Source organism: Nyctibius grandis, chromosome 7 (genome assembly GCF_013368605.1).
Source record: "Nyctibius grandis isolate bNycGra1 chromosome 7, bNycGra1.pri, whole genome shotgun sequence".
In the NCBI taxonomy this organism is placed as follows: domain Eukaryota; kingdom Metazoa; phylum Chordata; class Aves; order Nyctibiiformes; family Nyctibiidae; genus Nyctibius; species Nyctibius grandis.
In genome coordinates, this window is record NC_090664.1 from 54,117,726 (window position 1) to 54,138,529 (window position 20,804).

A 20,804-nucleotide genomic window follows, 5' to 3' on the forward strand; every position below is an offset into this window, starting at 1 on the left:
CAGGAATAAAGATGCAAACCTCTCAGTTCAGACATGCAGGAGAAATCAGGTCAATTTACTTTTCAGGCGACAACAGAACTTGGCAAATCCAAGCTGGTGTCATTTCTTATCCCCAAATCCTGTGTGCTCTGTGTGTCTGTGTTCATAACGTGCTGTGTTTTTCTTAAGGGTACTCCCTAAGCCAAATCTATTTTAGGATTCTCCCCAAGACACTGTAGCTTAGATCTAGGTTTATGACTAACCAGAGTTTCTACATGGGGCAAATGAAAACCGACAGCTTGGGACACAGCTGTGAAGACCAAGTCTACTTGACTACCAGCCATATTACCTGGTCCAGAGGAGAAGTGCTTTTCTGCTTCTCTTTCCTATAGTCTCCAGGGTGGGCTATATATCAATTAAGCCATTAATGAGAGCAGCAATTTTACTCTGTTTGCTTCACCACACTTAGGAAAATGAGCCCATATTTGCAGAGTCACAGCTTCATGTCTCAGACAAAAACCTTGTGCTGCAGCACAGTTGCCTTCAGCAGGCCTGGGGAGACACTCCAGGCTGGGACAAGACAAGTTGTCTACATGCTGTCCCCAAGAGTGGCAATGCTCTGGGCACCTTTGTTCTGGGCCCAAGAACAGGGAAGGGAATGCCGGTGACAAAGTACACCCGTGAGGATTACAGTATATCATCGTAACGGATGAACATGCTGATACAAGTGCTCATTTTATCACACCTGATTAGGGCTTTAGTGCTCATATAGTTTAAACATTAATATTTGCCTATTTAAGCAACGTGCCCTAGTGCAGCCTGGCCATAGAGGCAGTCGCCATGACTGAGTTTGGAGATCTTATAAGTGCTCTGGGAGAGTTTGGGCTATATCAGAAATTGCTGATACTGTTCCTCTCCCTTCCACTATTTCTTAATCCTTTCCAAATGATTGGCCAAGTGTTCATGGTTGTGGATGTGCCACATCACTGTGACACCAGCTGGATCCGTGCCATCGGCCCCAACTTGACCGAGGAAGAGCAGCTGAACCTCACCCTGCCCCGGGACGCGGACGGGGAGTACGAGCAGTGCTCCATGTACTCACCGGTCGACTGGGACCTCGGCTCCATCGTGGCGTACGGCCTGAACGCCACGGAGAAGTGCAGCAGTGGCTGGGTGTACCCCTCAGGACAACCGCCATCCCTGCTGACCGAGGTCTGTAATTGCCTTTTGATGTGCTGGGGATGTGGAAGGGAAGGGATGGGCATATTCTGTCCTGCAGTTTGGTAAGCCAGTGCCAGCTGTGGTGCAGTCAGGCTGAGATTTACACCAGGCACTGGGGCCCTTGGCTCCATCACACAGATATGGCAGCTGTAACGCTTGGGAGGTTGTTGCAGGAAGACCATGAAGTAGATGCCCAGGGGTGCCTCAGGCAGAGATGGGGGGGGTGGTGAGTCCAGCACATGCTCTGCCCACTATCCCTCCCCTTTCCAATATCCAGGCCCTTGAACCCATGTTGTGTCTTGCCTGGAGGGACATTTTGGGTCTCCCTGCCACAGTTTCCCTTATTCTTCATCCTGGTTCTCCTCACATCACCTTCTCTGTGAAAGACATTTACCTTCCAAGGGCTTGTCGTTGCTATTTCTGGGTCCTCCAGAGACCTTCAGGCTGCAACAAGACATCCCATGAGCAATGCAGTTGAGCAAAGGCTCTATCTCTCAGCATCCCCAGCTTGTCCCTCTCTGGACTTTTATTCCTCTCTCACCTTCCCTCATTCCTTCCTTCTTCCTCCCTCCACCCCTCCTTTCCTCACTCCCACCTCCAGCACTTTCTCACCAATATCTTCCTCTGAGCTGAAACCAGAGGAGCGAGTGAGTCCAGCCTCTGGCATTTGCAAAGGCTCCTTGGGGTTCCTAGGGCACTCTGCTCATTTCATAGCCAGCTTCTCTAAAGGCTCCTCAGCAGCTGCTGCATCCCTTCCCACTCCTACGCCAGTCCTCCTTTACCTGAGAAAACAGTGCTCTCCTTCCTCCCTGTCCTGCCTTTGCAGCCAGAGAACCAAGATGCTAAGACTCTTGTCCCAAGGTCCCACCTTAAGCAAAACTTGCCAATCAGGAGGCCCCCTCGGTGATGCCTGGGCTGCAGGGGAGTCCTGCAGGTCCCAGTACTCGGGAGATGTGCACCATGATGAAAAGGCAGGCTGAGTACCTCGTACGTCTCTCTCATCTCTGACTTGTGTCCTATGTGCACACCACGGAGACTCGCATTCCCAGGGGCTGCAGTAAGAGCTCGGGCACTCAGTTCCTGGGTCCGCCAAGGACCAGAAGGGCTGCCCACCCTCAGAAAGCAGCTGAGGTCTGTCAAGAACAAAAGTGTCTGTGTTTCCTTCCTCCAGTTTGACCTGGTGTGTGACAGGAAGGACCTGAACGACATCTCCCAGTCCATCTACATGCTGGGGCTTCTCCTAGGAGCCGTGATCTTTGGGCCACTAAGTGACAGGTGAGGAAACACAGTCACCTTCCCAGAGCTATTGTTGAGCACCCAGGGATGGCCCAGCTGAGAGTTCAGGATGTCCATGCACTAAGCATGAAATACTCCCTCCACAGGACTCGATCCCTTTGCCTGAGCAAGGGCATCTGGGGCCACCCGACATGTCTGTAGATGTCTGAGCGTTGAACAGAGAGGGAAGCAGATACAGTCTTATGGGGAGGGGTCCTTCAGGGATCACAGGTTTAGCCCCAACTAGTGTCTCAGCTACCCAAGGGTGTCTCCAGGAATCCCAGAAACCTACATTTGGGCACAAAGTTGGACACAACTTCAGCTGTGTTAAGCAGACCATGCGTCCCTCTTTCCTGTGGCCCTACTCTGCTCATGGTGACCCGGACCAAAGTCCTCAGCTCCCTAAAGGACACGGTCACACAAGGAACACGGAAGGGAGAAGGGCACATCATGTGCACAGGGTGTCTCACAGGGGAACCAGCACTACAGTCCATTACAGTCTGATCCTCACTGCTCTCAAGAGAGGGGACATGGGGCCCTTCAAGGGCTGGTTCTTTTAGCAGCATCTCTTTTTGCCTCTGCTAGCACAGCCATGGGCCAAAAGTGGAGCTACTGCTTTTCCTGCCAGTTGCTTCCTGGGGTGTATAGAGGAGCTTTGTTCACAGGGGTGTCAAATCTCCTCTGGTGTGAATGGTTCTCAAATCACTTTGTATCCCACCTGGGCTCTTCCCCATCCCCATGGGGTCTCTCTAGGTACCAACTATGTCTTCCCTTTTCCTCCACAGGATAGGCCGTCGGCCAATCCTTCTGATCACAATCCTCCTGCACGGCTTGTTTGGTGTAGGAATTGCCTTTGTGCCCCATTTCTATGTGTACATGGCCTTCAGATGTGTCGTGGGGGCTTCGGTGTCAGGAATTATGATTGCTACCTTGGCCTTAGGTGAGTAGGATGCCCTTGCCCTGAGGTAGACAGACGTGGTCTCACAAGATGCCATAAAAAAAGATAGTCCTGCATGTTTTGAAAAGGGTGACCCTGAACCTTCATTCTTCTTCTCAGCTACAGAATGGGTTGGTGTCTCCTCCCGGCCAAAGGCAGTGCTTATTTCTCACTGCTGTATCGCCATCGGACAGATCCTTTTGGCTGGCTTGAGTTACGGTATTCGCAACTGGAGGCTGCTGGAGATTGCAGGATCTGCTCCAATGTTCGCCCTTTTCTTCTACATCTGGTAACCAGGAGCAGGGCAGAGTCCTTGCAAACATGACAGCAGTGGGTATGAGGGGCGGCAGTGAGGAGGCAGCAGCTCAGGAGCAGGCTGGGTCTTTCCCATTATAGTGCAGATGCTGGAGGGGCTTCTGCAGAGCTCAGCACATCTTCCTGGGGCACTGGACTCCTGAGAGCAGCAGCTGCTTTGCTTCAGGTCCTCAAATGTGGCCTTTGGGGCCTAAATGTAGGCCTGGAAAAACTGACCGGGGGAGATATTTAGACCCATCCATCAGATGTAATGCCCATGGTTTGCTGGATGTGGTCGCAAGCAGCTGGGCTGTGGGGAAACTCAGCAGGTCACAGCAGCATCTCCTGATTTCACCTCCTTGGCAGGGTGCTACCAGAATCGGCTCGGTGGCTGGTGACAAAGGGCAGAATAGAAGAAGCTAAGAAGGTTCTTCAGAAGGCAGCAGCCATCAACAAGCGCACCATCCCACCAGGACTCCTTGAGCAGGTACCTGCAAGGGCATGCAGAACTGCTTGTTGTCTTCAGAGACTTTTCTCTGTGTTTGGGTTTGTAACAGCCATTGGAGCCACGTTCATCTGACAAACGTCTTTCCATGCCTGCTGGGAATGATTTGGGCATGGCCTGTGGGTGACTCCAGCTTCAGCTGTGTTGTACAAAGACAAGGTCAGGGAAGAGGCACAGCTTCTGCTGAGGCTCAGCCTGGAGCTTTCTGGAGTCCACCTTGGGATATGGAAAGGACCCAAATGCTTCCCTGGCTTTTCTTCTGTGAGGATTGCAGGAGTGTTGAGGATGAGCACGAGGTCTCTGTTTAGTCTGTGGTTTTCCATGCATAAATGCCTCAAGGGTGGTTACCTCCTTGCCCATCCCAAAGTCCCTACATTGCGGAAATGTCCATGTTGAGGAACCTCTTAGTCACCAAACTACTGCATTGGGCACCCAGAGCACAGGCACAGGAGCCCAGCCCCACTGGGCTGCCTTCCTTCCAAGAGCAGTATGGGGTCACAAGCCTGTCCCGCTGGGTTTCCTTTGCCTGGTTTGATTCTTTGTCTTTCTATGTTTTGAAGTTGACACCTGAGAAACAGACCAAGTCTGGAAGTGCTCTGGATCTCTTTCGGAAGAAGCACCTCCAGAAGATTACTTTAATCATGTCGTGTGCCTGGTAAGAGATCCCCTGGTCCCCTCTTTCCAAACTTCTAGGTGAAGAAGAGATTGCAGGTTGACAAGAACTATAAATTCACTTCATGTTATTTTTGCAATCATGTTTATCTCTATGTGTTCATCTGATATCTTTCTGTTTCCCCATACTGGACCAGATCTACCTTGTCAGAACATGGGGAGAAGTTGATTATTCAAGATGCTGTGGGTTTTGTGAGAAAGGCTGGAGTAATTCCAGCTTTTGGCAATCCCTGGGCCTTGGGGTAGTTTTGTGCCCCCGTAAAAGTTTTGGGTACAGTCTAAAAGTTGCTGACCATATGGGGATCCATACTGCTTTATCTCATGTAACTACGTCCCACAGAATTGTCACAGGTGGACAATTTCACTAGAAGCAAAACAGAGATTGCTGGGAGTTTAAATAAGTTGTGTGTGGTCTAATCACCCTAATATTTGAGGATAAACCCCTGGAAAACCCATGTGGTTACATGTTCTGTTCCACTTTACTTGAATTTCAGGTTTGCAGACAGCCTTGTCTACTATGGGCTGAGCCTTAACGTGACAAGTTTTGGTCTGGACATCTACCTGACGCAGCTTGCCTTTGGGGCAGTGGAGTTGCCAGCTCGAATTTGCTGCATTTTCCTGCTGCAGTGGTTTGGGAGGAGGAAAACCCAGGGCTTTCTCCTGCTGCTGTCGGGCCTGATGTGTCTCGTCATCACTGGCATCCCTGAAGGTGAAGAACCTCTTCCCAACCCAAGAGCACAGCTGGTCAGAGCCCCAGTCAGCTCTATCCTGGTTCAGACCCATCCTCCCAGCCCGGCTGCCCGCAGACCCACACTTGCTCTCGGGGGCTGAGCTGCCTCAAGTGCCACAGCCCAAGGGGCTGCACTCCCAGTGTGCTGGCTTTCTCTCTGCATTACTTTCTTCTCCTTCAGAGCTGTGCCTGGTCCTTCCACAGCTCCTGGCCCTTGGCAGGCAGTGTCCATTACACATCACCACCCACTAGACACCATCACCTCCACCTACTAGACACCTCCACCTACTAGGCACTACCATCTCCTCTCAGAAAGGTGTAGCAGAAGAGGTATTTTAAAAGCCACCATGTCTCCCTTCTTGAGATGAACAAGAAAAGCAAATACCTCCCCCCCTTATCTGTTTCTGCCTACCCATTGCCGCAGTCCATACCTGCACCCCTGCTGCTGTGCTAGTGCTGTGAGTAAGGCTGAAGGAAAGAGAGGGGCTGCATGATGCTTTCAAGCTCATGGATGTGGTATTTCCAACCGAGCACTCCCTGTAGACCTGCAGTGGCTCAGTGGCTCACTCCAGCTGCAGATTTAGGAAATGTCCAAGGCCTCAGGAGAAATCTATGTTGTCTTTGCCAGTTGCCCAGAGGGTATTTTCCAGGAAAGGGTGCTCTAGGAATGATTTCCAATGAGCTGGGTGGTAGATTTGCTTGGTAAGTCCATTAGAAAGGGCTGTCCCAAGAAATTCCACTGCAGAGACCTTTGGTTCCGACCGAACCTTCTCCAGGGAGGTCACAGCAGCAGTCTCTCCTCTTTCCCTCAGACCAGCCCATAGCGACCACAGTCCTGGCCATCATCGGCAAGTTTACAGCCACGGCCTCCTTCTCCACCTCCTATGTCTACACCGCAGAGCTCTTCCCCACGGTCGTCAGGTAAGGTCTCCTCATGCATCGCAGCTTCCCTCTGCCGTGACTTGTGGTAGTGGTGGAGCTGGGCATGCTGAGCCCCGTCCATGCCTCCCACTGCCCCTTCCTCCCCCAGGCAGACTGGCGTGGGGCTGTGCTCGATGTCAGCACGGGTGGCAGGCATCATAGCCCCTCTGATCCACCTCCTGGAGCAGTACCACCGGGCCATCCCCATGGCCATCTTTGGGTGCGCCCCTGTGGTGGGGGGGCTGCTCTGTGTCCTGCTGCCTGAGACCCGCGGCACCGACCTGGTGGATGACACGGGGGCAGCCTCTCCCCAGCTGAGGTGGGTACCTGGAGCTCTGAATTTGAGGTAAAAAAAATCCAAAGGTGCAAATTTAGGCAAAGAGAAATATGTCAGAAACCAGGAAACAGTATCATCCCTCTTGCCTTCAGCAGCAGGAGACCAGAAATTTTGTCCACGAGAGACATCACAGAGGATGGAGTAGACTTGAAGAAGGACGTCTACAGATCCTCGGAGAGCGAGTGATGGACAGGCATATACCAACGATCTAGTCTGATCCAATCTTTCTTAAAGCAGACCCATGAGGCATTGCTGTCTGGAAAACTGGTCTTTCAGAATATCAAAAAAACTTTCATGGTCAGAGGGAGAGGAGATCCCCTGGTTTGGAAAAGATGCACTTCGAACTGTTCCTGAAACCCAGTCTGTTATCCCTGGCTGTGCAAGTCCTCCCGACGTGTTTCCCAGTCCTTTGCAAACTGGTACCCGTGGAACCATCCCTGTCGTGTTTCACAGCAATAAAGAATCGCCAGCAGAGCGGTAGTACTGGGCAAGCGGGCGCCGGGCTGTGTCCCTCCTGCACTAACCGCTTGGGTCGACAGCCTGCTCGTCGGTCCAGGCCTCGACGTCTGATCAGGATGTCACTGAATCCCTGTCACACACGTATTTAGCTTTTCTTTCTATGTGGTGTTGAATTTGAGTTTCTACATGAATAATATAAATTATACTCTGAGTTTGATAAGAGACACTTGTAATGCAATATGTGAATAATAAATGGTGTTGATTTCTTTTTTTTTTCCCTACTGTTTCACAGTTGGCCTTTGTAACTGCTATTGGCTCTGGAGTGTTTTCTACACAGAAATTGTAAGCCTGTAATTTAACACGCAGATGGAAACGTGTTTGGTTTCCATCAGCCACCAACAATGCAGAAACAGAGTGTTAAAGCAGAATGACTGAGTTCAACTAGGACTTTTTGTTTTTTTCAAGTCTTCTGATGAACAATCTGTATTTATTTTCTCTACTAGCAGCTGTGGAAGCTTCCTGGATTGTGTGGTGTACGCTGCAGTTCAATGTCAGCTAAACTGAGTGAGCATCTGGACAGCTTTCCCCAGTCACAGCTCAGCCCTTAACAGTGACCTTGGCTGGCTGCTGCTAGCTCAGCCACAACATTTTAATGTCATCTACTGTCACACAAAAGAAAGAGAAGGGTGGCCTCCTCTCCTACCCTACTTGTTTGCAAGCAGAGAATGTATTTGGCGCCCTTTCGTGAAGCTACCTCCTCAAACCACAGCACAAGTCTTGGTCGAAGAAGAAGGCTGGTCACTCAGATTTGTAGCATCCTTTTGTTTCCAATTGCTTTGTGCTGTAGTAAATGGTGTTTTGAAGGCTGGAGTGTCCCAAGTCTGGGCCAGACATGCCTGGAGGTGATATTCATTTTGTGTGTTGGCTTTGGTGTACAAAATCTCCCCAGTGTCACAAGAGACCTGGCAATGGCTGGAGATGGGGCAGGGCATTTGCAGGATCTGGGCTTTGGCACTGACTCATTGCACAGAGCCATGACAGCAGCATTAGTGCTGCTTCTCCTCACCTCCTCAGCCTTTCCCTGCTGGGTCCCTTTCTGCAAGCTTTGCTCTGTTCATGGACCAGGGGCCTTCCCAGCATGAGGTTGGGAGGAAGGAGAGGATGATATCCTCTAGTCAAAGGGCAAGGTCCAGGATCCTGACACCCCTGCCCCACAGCCAGAAGTCAGGGTTGCAGCACAGTTTGTTGGTGTCACTGACACTGAGGATGTGCTGATTGTCTCAGTGGTCTCTGTGGGGCTCCTCTGGCAACAGGAGTTGCTTCACCCCATAGCTCCTCACCTCGGGGAACAGGGCCAGGCCAGGCTCTGCTGCCCCTCCATCCCTTAGATACCTCTGGCACTTCCTGACTAGCTTCCTCGGCAGTGGGGATGTTCCGATACATGAACCTGGGTCTCCTCCAAAGGGGAAATGGAGGTCAAGAGGTTCTGACCTGAACACAGACAGGCATAAGTGAGGGTGTAAGTGCAGGAGCCCAGCCTTGCTCCCATGTCTGATATAGGAGGGCCTGAAGAAGTCTTGGACATTAATCGATATGCCTTAGTAAACCCTTCCCAGTGTCCCTGGCATTTGCTCACCATGGCCACCTTCGGCACCTTCCCATGACTGGCCCTCCAGTCACAGCTTGGTAAGACACTCTATTAAGGTCTTGCATCTACTCCTCCCAGCTAAACCTTGCTACCCCATTTTGTCCTCACCTTCTCTTCAGCCATTTGTCTCCCTCCCCTTGGCTATGGGGTCATCCTCTTTCTGTTAGTTAAGCCTTTAGGTCACCTGAGGCACTTTTTGCCCTTTGCCCACAGCCTCATCGTGATGAGAGCCCAAAACATCCCATTATATGCTTGCAAAAGTGCGTTTGCATCCTCACATGCTATTCCACCACACCTTGCTTGACTCTACTGTGAGCTCTATTTATTACAATGCAAGACCATGTGTGGCCCAGCTAGTAGTGACATTAAGGCACAGCAAAATCATTGGACGTATTCCCATTTCTGCTGAGCTGGGCAAAACACCATGAGCCAAGCTCTTCAGGTGTTCTTCAGTCAAAAGTGTACCATCCAGTGGTCTTCAAACTAACCAGGTGCAGTGGTCTAGAGAAGAGCAGGTGAAGTGGATCTTCAGCCTGCTGGAGGAAGGAATGAAATCGAAGTAGAAGTACATCAGATGTGTTTGGACACTTTTATTTATGAAGTGAGCTGAAACAGAGAGTCTCAGAGCAGAATTCCCAGAAGGAGCCGTGGTTCACTCAATATCTGTGCATTTTGCTCCAAGCCCTTCCCTCAGCCTTTACCCTCAATGCCTTATTTTCCACAAAAGCCCGAAGGAGGCAGCGCCAGGCTTTGCCAAGAGCGCCCTCGGGCAAAGGACTGAGCTCCTCTATACTCAGGGCCACTGAACAAGAGCACCACAGCAAATCCTTTGAAAAGCAGTTCCAGAGAGAAGATGGCACCACAGGCAGCCCTTCCTGGCGGGGCATTGTCACATGTCACTGATATTATCCAAAACTCTGTCTTCATCAAACTGCATATCCATGGGGTACTTTGATCCATGCAGGCATGACAACAGAGAGAGGAGATAAATTCTGCTTTAAAAGCTTCTTGACACTACCAGAAAACAGCCTTTGGGCTGTATACAGACAAAGCTGGAACACCACCACTGTATAACTTCTGGGCTTCATCTGTACCAAGACAGTGGTAAAAGAAAGTCATCTTGAGGGACAGGAGAGAAGAGGAGGGGAAGCACAGGAAAAGTACATCTTTTTTCTTCATAGTGAAAGACAAAAGTGGTCCTAATTCTTCTAAAGACAGAAATGGATACAGCAAGAACGAATAAACTAGAACAGAGAATAGACTTGATAGTTCCCAGGAAGATTTGCACTTTCCTCTAAGAGACCAGCTGCCACAACATCTCTCAGTTTCCTGGAACAGACAAATTAATGTGGTCCTGCACCACAGCCCGACAGCACAATTTTCTGTGCACAAAGCATCACAGAATCACAGAATCAATCAGGTTGGAAGAGACCTCTGGGATCATCGAGTCCAACCATTGCCCTGACACCACCATGGCAACTAGACCATGGCACTAAGTGCCATGTTCAGTCTTTTCTTAAACACATCCAGAGATGGTGACTCCACCACCTCCCAGGGCAGCCCATCCCAATGTCTAATGACCCTTTCTGAGAAGAAATTCTTCCTAATGTCCAACCTGAACCTCCCCTGTCGAAGCTTGAGGCTATGTCCTCCTGTCCTATCATGACATGCTTTAATTCAAAGCCACCAGCACTAAGGCAATAATTCTGCTGCCTGTTTGTGAGCATCCCTGCTCACTGCTTGCTGTTTCTTCCATCACATCTTTTTTTTTCTCAGCTGAGCACCTCAAATGAAAAAAAAAATAAAAAGGAGTGTTTTTAAGAGAGGATGAGAAGATCATGCTAGACAGTCAAGAGAAATCACTCCTTCTTGCGAGTGTGAGATTGTTTTCAGTGCTGCATCTGCTCTGGCTTTCTCTTTGGTGAGTACAGTACTCTGATGCAAGTCTATTCAATGCTCTAGGAGGTGTCTCACTTGGACAAAGTTTACAGTCTCATGTTCCTGGAGACAGGACAGGAAAAAGGAAGAGAAAATGTTGCCTCCATCCTGGTTTCTGATTTCTTTCTTTTTTTCCTTAAATGAAAAACATCAGATTTTCTCCAGCAAGAGCACTGTTGAACACCAGAGACAGCATGCAGCGCTTGGGGACGTTATAGAGGGAGATACAAGAAGGGAAAAAAGAAAAGGGAAACCAAGAATTGCCAGTGACCGCTTGAGAGGTGATGGTGTCCTGCAAATAGAGACCCCGCCTGTCCTCTGTGCTGGCACAGCACTAGGTTGCCTTCAGCCCCAGCTAGAACTGAGTGGTCTTTGTGTACTCATTGTCTTGGCCACCATCTTTTGCTTTCACGTGTTCATTTTCAGAGCTGCTGTTGGCATTTTCACAGACCTAATGAAAGGGAAAAGAATTTAAAAGCAAAGAAGGACCCACAATGAGCTGATGGCAGCCTTGTTTGAGAAAAGCAGCCTTTAGCAACCTGGCTTCCCATTCACCACCCATCCTCTGGGCCTCCTTGGACACCCTTCTCCCAACAAAAGTTGGGTGCAATTCTACCCTGTCCCATGGGCAATGGGGTGCTGGGAGCTATGCAAGGCTGAAAGCCAGAGGACGTGGCCACATGCCCTTCGCTGGTGTAAGGACAGGTGGGAAGCCAAGAGAAGCACTGGCCACTCCTGTAGTCTTTCCATTCCAAGGACAGGAACGAAGAGATGACCACATGGGCAAGGTTATGGGGCCTCCTCTCCTCCCTCTGCAGTGGGGCCACCCCGCTCCCTGCGTTCCTGCCACTGTAAGCCCTTGAAGAAACCCCCAGCCCACGCAATGCTGATGACCTCCCACAGCAGAGGCACCCCATGTCCCTGCCCAAGAGGCACCACGGGCACCGCGGGGCACCCACCTCAGCTGGGGGGCAGCTGCCCCCTGTGTCATCCAGCAGGTCGGTGCCACGGGTCTCGGGCAGCAGGACACAGAGCAGTCCCCCCACCATGGGGGCACTCCCGAAGATGGCCATGGGGATGGCCCGGTGGTACTGGCCCAGGAGGTGGATCAGAGGGGCCATGATGCCCGCCACCCGTGCCGACATCAAGCACAGCCCCACGCCAGTCTGCCTGGGGGAGCAAGGGGCAGTGGGAGGCATGGGCAGGGCTTGGCCCCCTGGGCCACCATGGGACCAAGTGCAGCCATGGGGACAACCAGGCTCTTGCCCCACCACTGCCATCAACCATGGCAAAGCGAAGCTGCAATGCATGGGGAGACCTCACCTGACGACTGTGGGGAAGAGCTCTGCGGTGTAGACATAGGAGGTGGAGAAGGAGGCTGAGGCAGTAAACTTGCCGGTGATGGCCAGGACAGTGGTTGCCACAGGCTGGTCTGAAGGGAGGAGAAGAGACTGTCGCTGTGGGATGAGGGAGGGCCTAGCAATGCTTGGGGACGGAGGCTGGGGACGCACGGTGACAACTGTGTCTCCTGCAGGGAGCCATCACATCTGAACAGTCCCTGAACGTGACCGAGGAGGAGCTCTGGCCTTGGGGCCACCTTCAGTGCACTTTGTAGCCATCATCTCACCTTCCCACATATTAGTTTTCCTAGAGGACAACTCTGCTAATAGGTGGCCTACCAGGCTCAGCTCTACCCTCTCCTATCGCAATCAGCAGGGAAAGGTTTGCTGATCAGAATGGGCCTTCGGGAGTTGACCAAGTCCCTTGTGGTCTTGGCACCAGGGTCAGCTCAAGCCCTGAGAGATGTGAGCTAGCCTGGTTAGGAGGACAGGACCTACATCAGCAAGGGAAGGGTTGGGGCTCTGTGCCTCCTTGTCCCAGAGCTTGTCCTCTCAGGATGGGAAGAGTTTGTTCACCTTCAGGGATGCCAGCAATGATCAGACACACTAGGCCACTCAGCAGCAGGAGAACAGCCTGGGTTTTCCTCCTCCCGAACCACTGCAGCGTGAAGATACAACCAACACGGGCTGGGATTTCCACTGCTCCAAACGCAAGTTGTGTCAGGTAGATGTCCAGACCAAAATTTGTCACGTTCAGACTCAGCCCATAGTAGACAAGGCTGTTCACAAACCTGAAAGCGGGGCAGGGTGACACTGAGCATATCTATTGGCCATGAGCATAGACAATATTGATCTCCAATGAGAACATTTTCACCAAACCACAGCATTTCCAAGGGGCCATAAAACCAGACCAATACCACAGGACTGCCAAAGCTGGAATGGCTCTAACCATTCCCACAAACCACATAGCATCTTGAATAGCCAGAAACAAAACATCTATCAATAACACCCAAAAACGAGGAGGCGAATTTACAGTTATGACTAACCATCAATCCCTTCTTTTCTTCACCTAGAAGTTTGGAAAGAGGAGAATGACTTACCAGGTACATGACATGATTAAAGTCACCTTCTGGAGGTGCTTCTTCCGAAAGAGATCCAGAGCACTTCCAGACTTGGTCTGTTTCTCAGGCGTCAACTTCAAAACATAGAAAGACAAAGAATCAAACCAGGCAAAGGAAACCCATGGCTGGCTCCTTTTCCAGCTGCGCTCAAAGGAAAGCCTCAGCGGGACAGGCTTGTGACCCCATACTGCTCTGGGAAGGAAGGCAGCCCAGTGGGGCTGGGCTCCTGTGCCTGTGCTCTAGGTGCCCAATGCAGTAGTTTGGTGACTAAGAGGTTCCTCAACATGGACATTTCCGCAATGTAGGGACTTTGGGATGGGCAAGGAGGTAACCACCCTTGAGGCATTTATGCATGGAAAACCACAGACTAAACAGAGACCTCGTGCTCATCCTCAACACTCCTGCAATCCTCACAGAAGAAAAGCCAGGGAAGCATTTGGGTCCTTTCCATATCCCAAGGTGGACTCCAGAAAGCTCCAGGCTGAGCCTCAGCAGAAGCTGTGCCTCTTCCCTGACCTTGTCTCTGTACAACACAGCTGAAGCTGGAGTCACCCACAGGCCATGCCCAAATCATTCCCAGCAGGCATGGAAAGACGTTTGTCAGATGAACGTGGCTCCAATGGCTGTTACAAACCCAAACACAGAGAAAAGTCTCTGAAGACAACAAGCAGTTCTGCATGCCCTTGCAGGTACCTGCTCAAGGAGTCCTGGTGGGATGGTGCGCTTGTTGGTGGCTGCTGCCTTCTGAAGGACCTTCTTAGCTTCTTCTATTCTGCCCTTTGTCACCAGCCACCGAGCCGATTCTGGTAGCACCCTGCCAAGGAGGTGAAATCAGGAGATGCTGCTGTGACCTGCTGAGTTTCCCCACAGCCCAGCTGCTTGCGACCACATCCAGCAAACCATGGGCATTACATCTGATGGATGGATCTAAATATCTCCTCTGGTCAGGTTTTCCAGGCCTACATTTAGGCCCCAAAGGCCACATTTGAGGACCTGAAGCAAAGCAGCTGCTGCTCTCAGGAGTCCAGTGCCCCAGGAAGATGTGCTGAGCTCTGCAGAAGCCCCTCCAGCATCTGCACTATAATGGGAAAGACCCAGCCTGCTCCTGAGCTGCTGCCTCCTCACTGCCACCCCTCACACCCACTGCCGTCATGTTTGCAAGGACCTCTACCCACATCCCACTTACTGGATGCAGAAGAAAAAGGCAAATATTGGAGCAGATCCTGCGATCTCCAGCAGCCTCCAGTTGCGAATACCATAACTCAAGCCAGCCAAAAGGATCTGTCCGATGGCGAAACAGCAGTGAGAAAAAAGGACTGCCTCTGGCCGGGAGGAGACACCAACCCATTCTGTAGCTGAGAAGAAGAATGAAGGTTCAGAGTCATCCATGAAAATGGTTTCCCCTGACACAAGCAGGGTGTTTCCCCTGGAGAAGAGCTCTCCAGGAGGTTAGGAGAGGAGGCCAGCAGTCAGAGCTCTGGCATCAGTCAGACATGAAGTCACCAGTGTTTCATTAGATGCATCAGCTCTCCTTATCATTAGGGTGTCCTGGTCCTCTGCAAGAGGACATGAAGCTCAGGTATGTTACCTCTCTCCAGTCAGCATCCACAGAGCCCCTCACTGGGGCAGAGTTGGGTCCAAATCCATCATGTCACAGAGCCATGGGGCTCTTTCCCTGCACTGACCTCCTGAGCTGGGGGACTGTCCCGTTGCCCTCCTCTGAGCACTGGCATGGGAGAGATGTTTCCTGTGACTCTCACTCAGGGCTGGAGAGATGCCAAAGTGCCAAAGGGCAGTGCAGAGCAAGGCCTGTCCTCACCCTGGTGTTTTTCAAGTCATACATGATGATTTTTATTTCTTTACAGACCTTTCCTATTGCATCTCGTGAGGCCCCGTCTGTCTGCCTCAGGGCAAGGGCGTCCTACTCACCTAAGGCCAGTATCGTCATAGAGATGCCTGTCACTGAAGCCCCCACAACACATCTGAAGGCCATGTACACATAGAAATGAGGCACAAAGGCAATTCCTACACCAAACAAGCCCTGGAGAAAGACGGAGATCAGAACAACTGGCCGGCGACCGATCCTGTGGAGAAAGAGTGAAGACACAGTCGGTATCTAGAGAGACCCCGTGGAGATGAAGAAGAGCCCAGGCAGGATACACAGTGATTGTATTGCCCTCTCTTGAGGGTGATAAGGCTCAGACTAGGCTCTGGGTTGACAGGTGAAGCACCCTGAGCACACACTGTGCTCTTCTTCCCTCCACCCCTCATCTGGCCATGTCCTCACGGGACCTGAGTGGTCAGGGCCCCTGTTAGTGAGGAGCGGTGATGACACACAGTGCCCAGCCAGGCTGGAAGCAGCATGCCGCTCTGCGCACTGCCAGCTTTGCACAGACCCCAGAAGGGCGGTTGTCTCTCCTCACCTGTCACTTAGTGGCCCAAAGATCACGGTTCCTAGGAAAAGCCCCAGCATGTAGACGGACTGGGAGATGTCGTTCAGGTTCTTCCTGTCGCACACCAGGTCAAACTGGAGGAAGGAAACACAGCTGCTTTTGCTCTCAACAGGCTCCAGCTGCTTTCGGAGGGTGGGATAGCCCTTCTGGTCTATGGTGGACCCAGGAGTTGGGTTCCCAAGCTCTTGCTCCAGCCCCTGGGAGCAGAGAATCCACCGCCAAGAATGCAAGTCTCCATGGTGTGCACATAGCACACAACTTAGTGGTGGGACAAGCCCATGGGGCACTCAGTGGTGCCCCTGTCCCAAGCACAGGGACCTGCAGGAATCCCCCCCAAGCCCAGGAACCCTCAGGGCAGCTTCTTGATTGGCATATTTTGCTTAAAGCAGGACAGAAGTCCCAGCAGCTTGCACCCTCCTAGAATGCCTTCCCTCCCAGAGGAAAAAGGATGAGTGCAACACTGATTCCTGGGCCAAGCAGTTCCTGTTAAAGAGATGTTCTGCAACTGCCAGCGTCCAGAGAGCATCTATAGAAAGAGTCACATGGGAAAGAGCATGTATAGGAAATACAGAGAGGTCAGAAAGCACTGGGAGAAGTTCAGCACTGCTCTCTGGAGCATTGCTGGTGCTCCTGGAGCTCTTGGTGACAATCAACTACATCTGTGGCTTTGCAAGCTCTCCTCTCCTCATCAAACCTGGTACCTCCGCACAGAGCGAGGAGCAGTGAGGAACTCGAGCTGTTTGCGACAACCCTGAGCTGGAGTCACCATGCTGAGACCCCGAGGCAGACACCCCACAGCCACTCGCCCTGACAGTTCCGCACCATGCGAGAGAGCAGAAACAGAATCACAGAATCAGTCAGGTTGGAAGAGACCTCTGGGATCATCGAGTCCAACCATTGCCCTGACACCACCATGGCAACTAGACCATGGCACTAAGTGCCATGTCCAGTCTTTTCTTGAACACATCCAGAGATGGTGACACCACCACCTCCCTGGGCAGCCCATTCCAATGTCTAATGACCCTTTCTGAAAAGAAATTCTTCCTAATGTCCAACCTGAACCTCCCCTGGCGAAAACCAAGCGCTGAGCCCTGTTTCCTTCCTCTGGTCAGGGTGTCTGAAGCACTAAGCTGTGCACAGGGACAAGCATCTACTTCATGGTCTTCCTGCAACAACCTCCCAAGCGTTACAGCTGCCATATCTGTGTGATGGAGCCAAGGGCCCCAGTGCCTGGTGTAAAGCTCAGCCTGACTGCACCACAGCTGGCACTGGCTTACCAAACTGCAGGACAGAATATGCCCATCCCTTCCCTTCCACATCCCCGGCACATCAAAAGGCGATTACAGACCTCGGTCAGCAGGGATGGCGGTTGTCCTGAGGGGTACACCCAGCCACTGCTGCACTTCTCCGTGGCATTCAGGCCATACGCCACGATGGAGCTGAGGTCCCAGTCGACCGGTGAGTACATGGAGCACTGCTCGTACTCCCCGTCTGCGTCCCGGGGCAGGGTGAGGTTCAGCTGCTCTTCCTCAGTCAGGTTGGGGCTGATGTTGCGGATCCAGCTGGTGTCACAGTGATGTGGCACGTGTGCAACCATAAAAAGTTGGCAAAACTGGTGGAAAGCCACACTGAGGCATGGAAACAAGGTGATCAGCACCAGCCACTGCTGAAACGGCCCAAAATCACCAACCGCTTTCAGAATTTCCCCGACGTCTGACATTGGCAGCTGCGTCTGGAACAAGACAGTGCTGGGACAAGACTTTCCAGAGGGCTGCAATTAATGTTTAAACCTAAGATAAGCTCTGCAGTCATGAGCAACCACCACAAATACGTAAAGTCAGGATAGACTTAATGCCTGATGTTTTACGTGTCCCAAGTACACCGTGTAATATATTAATCATCCCTGTGCCACTCTCAAACATACGATGTCTGCTGCTGGCTGAAGAAGAAGGGCCCCTGTTTCAGGCAACCTGGGTCACCCCCTCTGCCAGGGCCAGGGGGCATTGACGGGGGAAAAGACTCTTCTCCAAAGCAACTGCAACTGCAGCATTTGCTGAACCGCTGGGACGGTCCCCAGTGGTTCCACTCTGGTAAGCAAGGTTCAGAGGGGCCAAGGCAACCCTGCATGATGCAGAGCTGGGAAAAGTCCAGGAGAACAAAGGGAGTGATGCTAATGGATGGGCAGAGCTGGAGGTAAGGAAGGGCAGCCAGCTGGCTGCAGTCCCAGGCAAAGGGAGACTCCTTTTCCTTCATCTTTTGAAGCTTCCCAGTGCAACCACGAGCAAGCCACACATGGGATGACCACCCTTCCCACCAGTTCTGGGCCACCCTGCAGGCTAATGGGGGCTATATGCAGGAAAGACTTGGAGAAGGCATACAGGGATGGGAGAAATCTGACACAGGGCAATGCCGCTTGAGGGAGGTTTGGCAAATCTCAGCTCAAATGCCTTCATGCCTTAAAATGATCACTGAGAACATGAAACCAACTCTGTTCAGCCCATCCCTGATGTAGGAATAGCAATAGGTGTCCCTGCCTGTGGCAGGGGTGTTGGAACTAGATGATCTTTAAGGTCCCTTCCAACTGAAACCATTCTATGATTCTATGATTTGCCTGGGGTCCCTTTGGGATGTTCGTGAGGCAAAGCTTCCAGAGGTGCCCAAAAGCAACTTGGATGCTCCTTCTCCTGCCCACAGATCTGTGGGAAGAGCATTGTATACGCGTGATGGAAACCAGATCATGGCTGCCCTGTTTGGGTTGACCAGGGCACCTGCACGGGTCAAACCAGGCCGTACACCAGCTCCCCAGGCAGCGGGAGGAGAGATGCTGCCCTCGAGATAAGCCCAGCTCAGCAGCCACAAGCAGGGATAAGCAGGCAGACACTGAACCAGGCAGAGGTGCTGGATGACACAAATTGGGTCTGTTCAAGTCAACTAGGAAACTCAGATGGAGGATGAAATTGAGGTGCCCCTGTTCACCCTGGGCTCTGCGTCATCAGCAGGAGATGGGACAGGCCAATCCTTGCTAAAAGCAGAATCAAGCACATCCAGGAGCTCAGGAGCCTTTCCTAGGCCTGATCCTGCCATCTCCCCTGTCTGTCTCCTGGCTCCATGCTAGAAGGAGTCCCAGGCACAAAGCAGCCTCATCCACTCTTTTCTGTCATGGTTTAAACGGGGAAGCCCAGGAGGGTCAGCCAGTCACCAGTCATGGGTCTCGTGGATCTGGAGAAGCAGGACCCAGAGGACTGGCACAAAACACTGCCAGAACTTAAGACAGGTGAAATGAGGTCTGTTCTGCTCTGGCCAGCATTGGCGAGCCTGAGCTGGGCATCACATTTACAGGAGGCTGGAGGATACTGAGGCCCTAGACCAATGACCAAAGGAAGGAGTGGGAACCCCATTGTTGGAAGTTTCCAACAACAGGTGAGGAGGCAGCGATGGCTGATTGGAGCTGAGTCACATCTCCAGGCTGAAATGATCTCCTCAGGACCTGACCAGGGCACGTATCCATGACACACCTTTCCATGGCTTTTGGTAAAGGTCAGGAGGAATCAATCTGCTGCAATTTGGGAAGACATTCTGCACCAAGGCCAAAGCAGAGAAAGAGCATCACCTCCAGGCATGCCTGGCCCAAGCTCAGCACCCCAGCCTTCAAAACACCATTTACCATGGCACAAAGCAATCAGAAACAAAAGGATGCTACAAACCTGAGTGACCAGCATCACCTCATGCTCTGAGGGGTACACCCAGCCACTGCTGCACTCCTCTGTGGTGTTCAGGCCATATGCCACGATGGAGCCAAGGTCCCAGTCAACCAGCAAGTACATGGAGCACTGCTCGTACTCCCCATCTGCAGCCCGGGGCAGGGTGAGGTTCAGCTGCTCTTCCTCAGTCAGGTTGGGGCCAATGGTGTGGATCCAGCTGATGTCACAATGATGTGGCATGTGTGCAACCATAAAAAGTTGGCAAAACTGGTGGAAAGCCACACTGAGGCATGGAAACAAGGTGATCAGCACCAGCCATTGCTGAAACGGCCTAAAATCACCAACCGCTTTAAAAATTTCCCCAACACCTGACAGTGGCAGCAGTATCTGCAGAGACAGGCTTCCCCCAGGCTGGAATCGGTACTTAAGCCCAAGATCAGCCCTGCAGCTGCAGGCAGCCCCAAGGAGTATGCAAATTTGAAGAAAAAACAATGCTCTGGGTTGGGATTTGTACTCACACTGAGTTCCCAATAAGTGAAACGGACATTTCAGGAGGTGCACGTCCTCCAGGGGAGGTTATTTCCCATTTGGAAACTCATCAGCTGGGAGGAAAGATTGCGAGGAGGTGATTGAGATGCGGTAAGAAGAGCAGGGAAGCCCAGAGGCGTGGGTAGTATGAGACACATAGGGAAACATCCAAGGATGAAGGTAAACGGGGTGGACTTGTCAACCACAGGAGGACTATGAGGCACTGGACTAAGGCAGCATGGAGAGCCTTTAGGAGTATCCATAAGGGGATTTCCTACAGAGGCAGAGATGGGAGGTAAAACTGGGATATAATTCTCTGGGTTTTTTTTAATTAGGGTTTGGCCAAATACTGGAAAGACTGCAAAGAAGTTGGCTTAGATGCAGAGGATGAGATTCAGCAACCCAGAACGTCCCTTACAATCCCATGACTTAAACTTAGAAGTTACATTCACCCGAGATAAACTTTTCCGGGTCTGCGAGTAAAGAGGAACTCCTTAAGAGAAATAAAGAGCCAGAAAATGGCAAACTAAGCCCAAGAGCCTTAGAAAGTGAATGGAAGAAGCAGCTTAGAAAGTGACACCATCCGAGACCACATTTTTTTATTTGTTTTTGTGGGGTTTTTTTGTTTGTTTTTAAGCAAGAACATCCATATTTTTAAGCAAACACAGATAAGTGTATCCCAGTCAAAAGGTCTGAAAAACATGCCTAGAACTGGACCATCCCTACCGCCTCCCAAAAGACACAC

The 20,804-nt window shown here is 51.5% G+C and overlaps 2 protein-coding genes across 2 annotated transcripts; one reads left to right on the top strand and one right to left on the bottom strand.

Moving 5' to 3' along the window:
• The first annotated feature begins 801 nt into the window (after window positions 1-801).
• On the top strand, window positions 802-7,057 carry LOC137666045 (solute carrier family 22 member 13-like). The gene is made up of 10 exons (XM_068405626.1): window positions 802-1,191; window positions 2,372-2,475; window positions 3,261-3,415; window positions 3,533-3,701; window positions 4,073-4,193; window positions 4,772-4,866; window positions 5,378-5,592; window positions 6,426-6,534; window positions 6,644-6,853; window positions 6,964-7,057. Exons 1-10 carry the CDS (start codon window positions 820-822, stop codon window positions 7,055-7,057), a joined length of 1,644 nt encoding a protein of 547 aa, XP_068261727.1. The 5' UTR covers window positions 802-819.
• A 4,214-nt stretch (window positions 7,058-11,271) lies between these two features.
• Window positions 11,272-17,550, bottom strand: LOC137665866 (solute carrier family 22 member 13-like). The gene is made up of 10 exons (XM_068405326.1): window positions 17,179-17,550; window positions 15,801-15,904; window positions 15,307-15,461; window positions 14,564-14,732; window positions 14,071-14,191; window positions 13,357-13,451; window positions 12,833-13,047; window positions 12,240-12,348; window positions 11,876-12,086; window positions 11,272-11,367 (listed from the first exon to the last, which is right to left on the bottom strand). Exons 1-10 carry the CDS (start codon window positions 17,548-17,550, stop codon window positions 11,272-11,274), a joined length of 1,647 nt encoding a protein of 548 aa, XP_068261427.1.
• Between the last annotated feature and the right edge of the window lie 3,254 nt (window positions 17,551-20,804).

Coding starts and splice junctions, on each gene's coding strand:
- LOC137666045 (XM_068405626.1), top strand. CDS start 820: ATGACTGAGTTTGGAGATCTTATAAGTGCTCTGGGAGAGTTTGGGCTA. Junction 1,192..2,371: donor CGCCATCCCTGCTGACCGAG/GTCTGTAATTGC, acceptor TCCTTCCTCCAG/TTTGACCTGGTGTGTGACAG. Junction 4,194..4,771: donor CACCAGGACTCCTTGAGCAG/GTACCTGCAAGG, acceptor TATGTTTTGAAG/TTGACACCTGAGAAACAGAC.
- LOC137665866 (XM_068405326.1), bottom strand. CDS start 17,550: ATGTCAGACGTCGGGGAAATTCTGAAAGCGGTTGGTGATTTTGGGCCG. Junction 15,462..15,800: donor TTTGGGCCACTAAGTGACAG/GTGAGGAGAGAC, acceptor CTTTCTCCACAG/GATCGGTCGCCGGCCAGTTG. Junction 14,192..14,563: donor GCCTTTTTCTTCTGCATCCA/GTAAGTGGGATG, acceptor CCTCCTTGGCAG/GGTGCTACCAGAATCGGCTC.